A 3,907-nucleotide genomic window follows, 5' to 3' on the forward strand; every position below is an offset into this window, starting at 1 on the left:
ACATAATATGCATCTGTCATGAACTCAAGGACTTCCTCCACTCACCACCAGAGGTCTCTCTCACCCGAGTTCTGAGAGCTTCAGGAACTACACATTTACATTTTACATTTATGCATTTGGCAGACGCTTTTATCCAAAGCAACTTACAGTGCCCTTATTACAGGGACAATCCCCCTGGAGCAACCTGGAATTAAGTGCCTTGCTCAAGGACACAATGGTGGTGGCTGTGGGGATTGAAGCAACAATGTTTTTGCTTACCAGTTCAGTGCTTTAGCCCACTACACCACTACACTTCCCAGCATGCCTACCTGGACTGATTACTCCCACACCTGTTCCCAGTTTCCAATGACTATTTAAGCACAATTCTAACTCAACTCTTTGCGAAGTCTTGCTTTGCCTAGCTGACATTTCTGAGCGTTTATATTGTTGTTACTGCCTGCCTGTGTTTGACTCCTGCCTGTTTACCCACCGTTTGATTCTCTGCTGCCTGCCTTTGATTACGTCTGTTTACCTGGTTTTCTACTTTGATTGTTTGTTGCCTGCCCTGAATCTCGCCTGTTTATGACCATGTCTCTGATCGGTCTACGCTGTTCCATTGCTGGAGATTTACCCTGCCTGTCTGTTTATGATTTGCACTTTTACTAATAAACCGCACATTGATCTAAACCTCAGTTCTATGGAGTCTGTGTTACAGAAGACTTCGCCAACTACAGATCCAGCAGCGCTCCTTCAATTGTCTACTGAGGTTTCCGCTCAAGCAGATGTGTTGGTGGTTCATCAGCAACAACTCACCCGGCTGACTACTTTAACGGAGGAATTAGTAAAGGCTTTACAAAACCTCCACATTCCAGCTCCGGAACAACCACCACAGGCATCTCCACCCACTCCGGTAAATAACCCTTCCTCTCCAAACACCTTCACTACCAACCCACGACTTGCTTTCCTGGAAAAGTTTAATGAAACATCATCAAAGTGCAAAGGATTTTTGATGCAATGTTTGATGTTTATGAAGCAACAACCCATGCTTTATCCCACCGAGGACAGTCGCATCTCTTTTGTTTGCTCCTTGTTGACTGGAAGGGCTCTGGACTGGGCTACCGCCATATGGTCTAACGAAGGTGCAGGGTTCACCACTTTCAATAATTTCCTCCAGCACTTCCAAGAAGTGTTCAAGCACACCGAGGGAGGAAGGAATGCTGGTTAGCTGTTTCTCTCACTCCATCAGGGGAAAGACACCGTTGCCGAGTTTGCGCTTTCATTTCGCACTCTCGCCACTCAGACAGTGTGTATAGACGACACACTCAAACTACTTTTCTGAAGAGGACTCAACCCGGAGCTTCAATCTGAGCTGGCATGCCACAATGAGGGGAGAACCCTGAAGCAGTTTATAGATCTTGCCATTTGCCTAGATAATCTCATCTGCTCACGAAGACCAGTCTACTCCCCTACTGTCACCTCACAGACCACATTCAGCACAGGTGAAACAGAATCCATGCAGATCGGGCATGCTCATCTGACGATGGAGGAGAGAGAACGCCGCATTAAGCAACATATGTGTTTGTATTGAGGTCAGGCTGGACATCTATGTGCTACATGTCCATTACGGCCAACCCAATCATCTAAACCGGCGGTGAGTAATGGCATGAATCCACTGTTCTCCTCTTCCTGTATGTAGAGCCGAGGAGGGCGGGGCCGGGCTGGAATGAGACACACCCGGTCCCCAATCATCCTGATGGGGCGCGCGAGGGATAAAGGCGGCCGGGGACAACAGTTCGAGAGAGAGAGAGAGAATTGCAGACAGCTGTACTGTGTGTTTTCCTTTCTCCTAGATGACCTGCCATGGGATTATAATGAGCCGCCTGGAATACCATTTCCCGACGGCTCCTTGGAATCAAAAGTTGGGTTGTATCCTCTTTGGTCCGAGTGTCCTGAGATGACATCATAATTTATAGCAATGATTGGCAGCGGCATATGCAACATCTGAGGGCGGTTCTGAGATCGCTGCGCCGAGCGGGACTCACAGCGAACACGAAGAAGTGCGCGATTGGGCGGGTGGAGGTACGGTATCTGGGGTTCCACTTGGGCCATGGGCAGGTGTAAGCGCCCTTACCGCTTTCTCTCTCCGGAGAGATGCTTGACCACGCCCCCGCTGCCACACTGTATTAAGGTACCTGTCACTATAATGGGTTTTCAGAATGTTATCACTACTCAAGCCATGAACGATTCTGGTGCCGCAGGCAATTTTATTGCTGAAGGGTTAGCCAAGAGGTTCAAGATACCAGTAATCCCCTGTGAATCTCCTTTGGCAGCGGCAGTGTTAAATGGACACCCTCTGGGGACCGGCCACATTCATCACACCACTACAGACATCACTCTCCAAGTTGTCACGAGTCACACAGAGAGGACACGCCTCTACGTCATACAGTTGCCACTCAACCCTGTAATACTTGAATTACCATGGCTTCAACAACACAACCCACAAATCTTTTGGTGTGAGGGGCAAATTTCCTGGTGGGACGGAACCTGTTTCTCCAGTTGTCTTAAGCCTATTTCACCTGTTTCCATCGGAACCACTACTGTCACAGAGGACTTCACATCAGAGCTCAACCTACTCTCTGAGTATGACGACCTCATCGAAGCCCTCCACACCGTTCCAGTGACTGTGCTATTGAACTGTTGCCCAGCACTACACTGCCATGAGGGAGGATTTTTCGTTTGTCTGAACCCGAGTCTGAGGCTATGAAAAACTATATTGAGGAGGAACTGGCAAAGGGCTTCATCTGACCATCTACCTTACCCGCAGCAGCTGGGTTCTTCTTCATTGGAAAGAGGGACGGTGGGCTCCATCCATGCATTGATTACCGCACTCTCAACGACATAACGGTAAAGTTCTGTTATCCTTTACCTCTGGTTCCAGCAGCACTTGAACAGTTACGTACCGCACGGTACTTCACCAAGCTCGACCTTCGCAGCGCATACAACCTCATACGCATCCGGGAGGGGGACGAATGGAATACAGCATTCTCCACCAGCAGTGGCCACTACGAATATCTGGTCATGCCTTTCGGATTGGCTAATAGTCCTTCAGTGTTCCAGTCATTCATAAATTATGTGTTAAGAGATATGCTGAACCGGTGGGTAATTGTGTACATTGACGATATCCTCATTTACTCGAACTTCCTGGAGGAACACATCACCCATGTCAGAGCTGTCCTTCAGCATCTAATCCATCACCAACTCTACGCCAAAGCCGAGAAATGTGAGTTCCATCAAACTTCTGTGTCATTCCTAGGCTACATCATCAGCTCAGAGGGGGTTGCCATGGACAACAACAAGGTACGTGCAGTACTAAACTGGCCTCAACCCACTTCCGTGAAGGAGTTGCAATGCTTCCTAGGGTTTGCCAATTTCTACAGGTGCTTCATCAGGGGTTTCAGTTCAGTCACTGCCCCACTGACATCTATAATAAGGGAAGGGGGCACCAAGCTGTGTTGGTCTACAATGACCATCCAGGCCTTCAAGAACTTGAAGTTTCGCTTCAACTCCGCTCCCATTCTGCAGCATCCTGACCCCAATACCCTGTTCACAGTGGAAGTAGATGCCTCCAACACTGGAATCCGTGCCATACTCTCACAGTGACATGGTACGCCTCCTAAATTCTATCCTTGTGCTTATTTCCCTCGTAAGTTATGTCCTGCAGAACGAAACTATGATGTGGGCAACCGGGAATTACTGGCAATGAAAGCAGCTCTCGAGGAATGGCGACATTGGCTGGAAGGGGCAAGACACCCTTTCCTTGTACTTACTGACCATCAAAACCTCGAATACTTACGCTTGGCGAAAAGACTGAATCCAAGGCAAGCAAGGTGGGCTTTGTTCTTTACCTGTTTCAATTTCACCATTACAT

At 48.4% G+C, this 3,907-nt stretch overlaps 1 protein-coding gene across 1 annotated transcript; it reads left to right on the forward strand.

Moving 5' to 3' along the window:
• The first annotated feature begins 3,123 nt into the window (after positions 1 to 3,123).
• On the forward strand, positions 3,124 to 3,639 carry LOC127413185 (uncharacterized). The gene has a single exon (XM_051650063.1). The coding sequence runs from the start codon at positions 3,124 to 3,126 to the stop codon at positions 3,637 to 3,639; it is 516 nt and encodes a 171-aa protein (XP_051506023.1).
• Positions 3,640 to 3,907: the final 268 nt, after the last annotated feature.

This window comes from Myxocyprinus asiaticus, chromosome 22 (genome assembly GCF_019703515.2).
Source record: "Myxocyprinus asiaticus isolate MX2 ecotype Aquarium Trade chromosome 22, UBuf_Myxa_2, whole genome shotgun sequence".
NCBI classification, from domain to species: Eukaryota; Metazoa; Chordata; class Actinopteri; order Cypriniformes; family Catostomidae; genus Myxocyprinus; species Myxocyprinus asiaticus.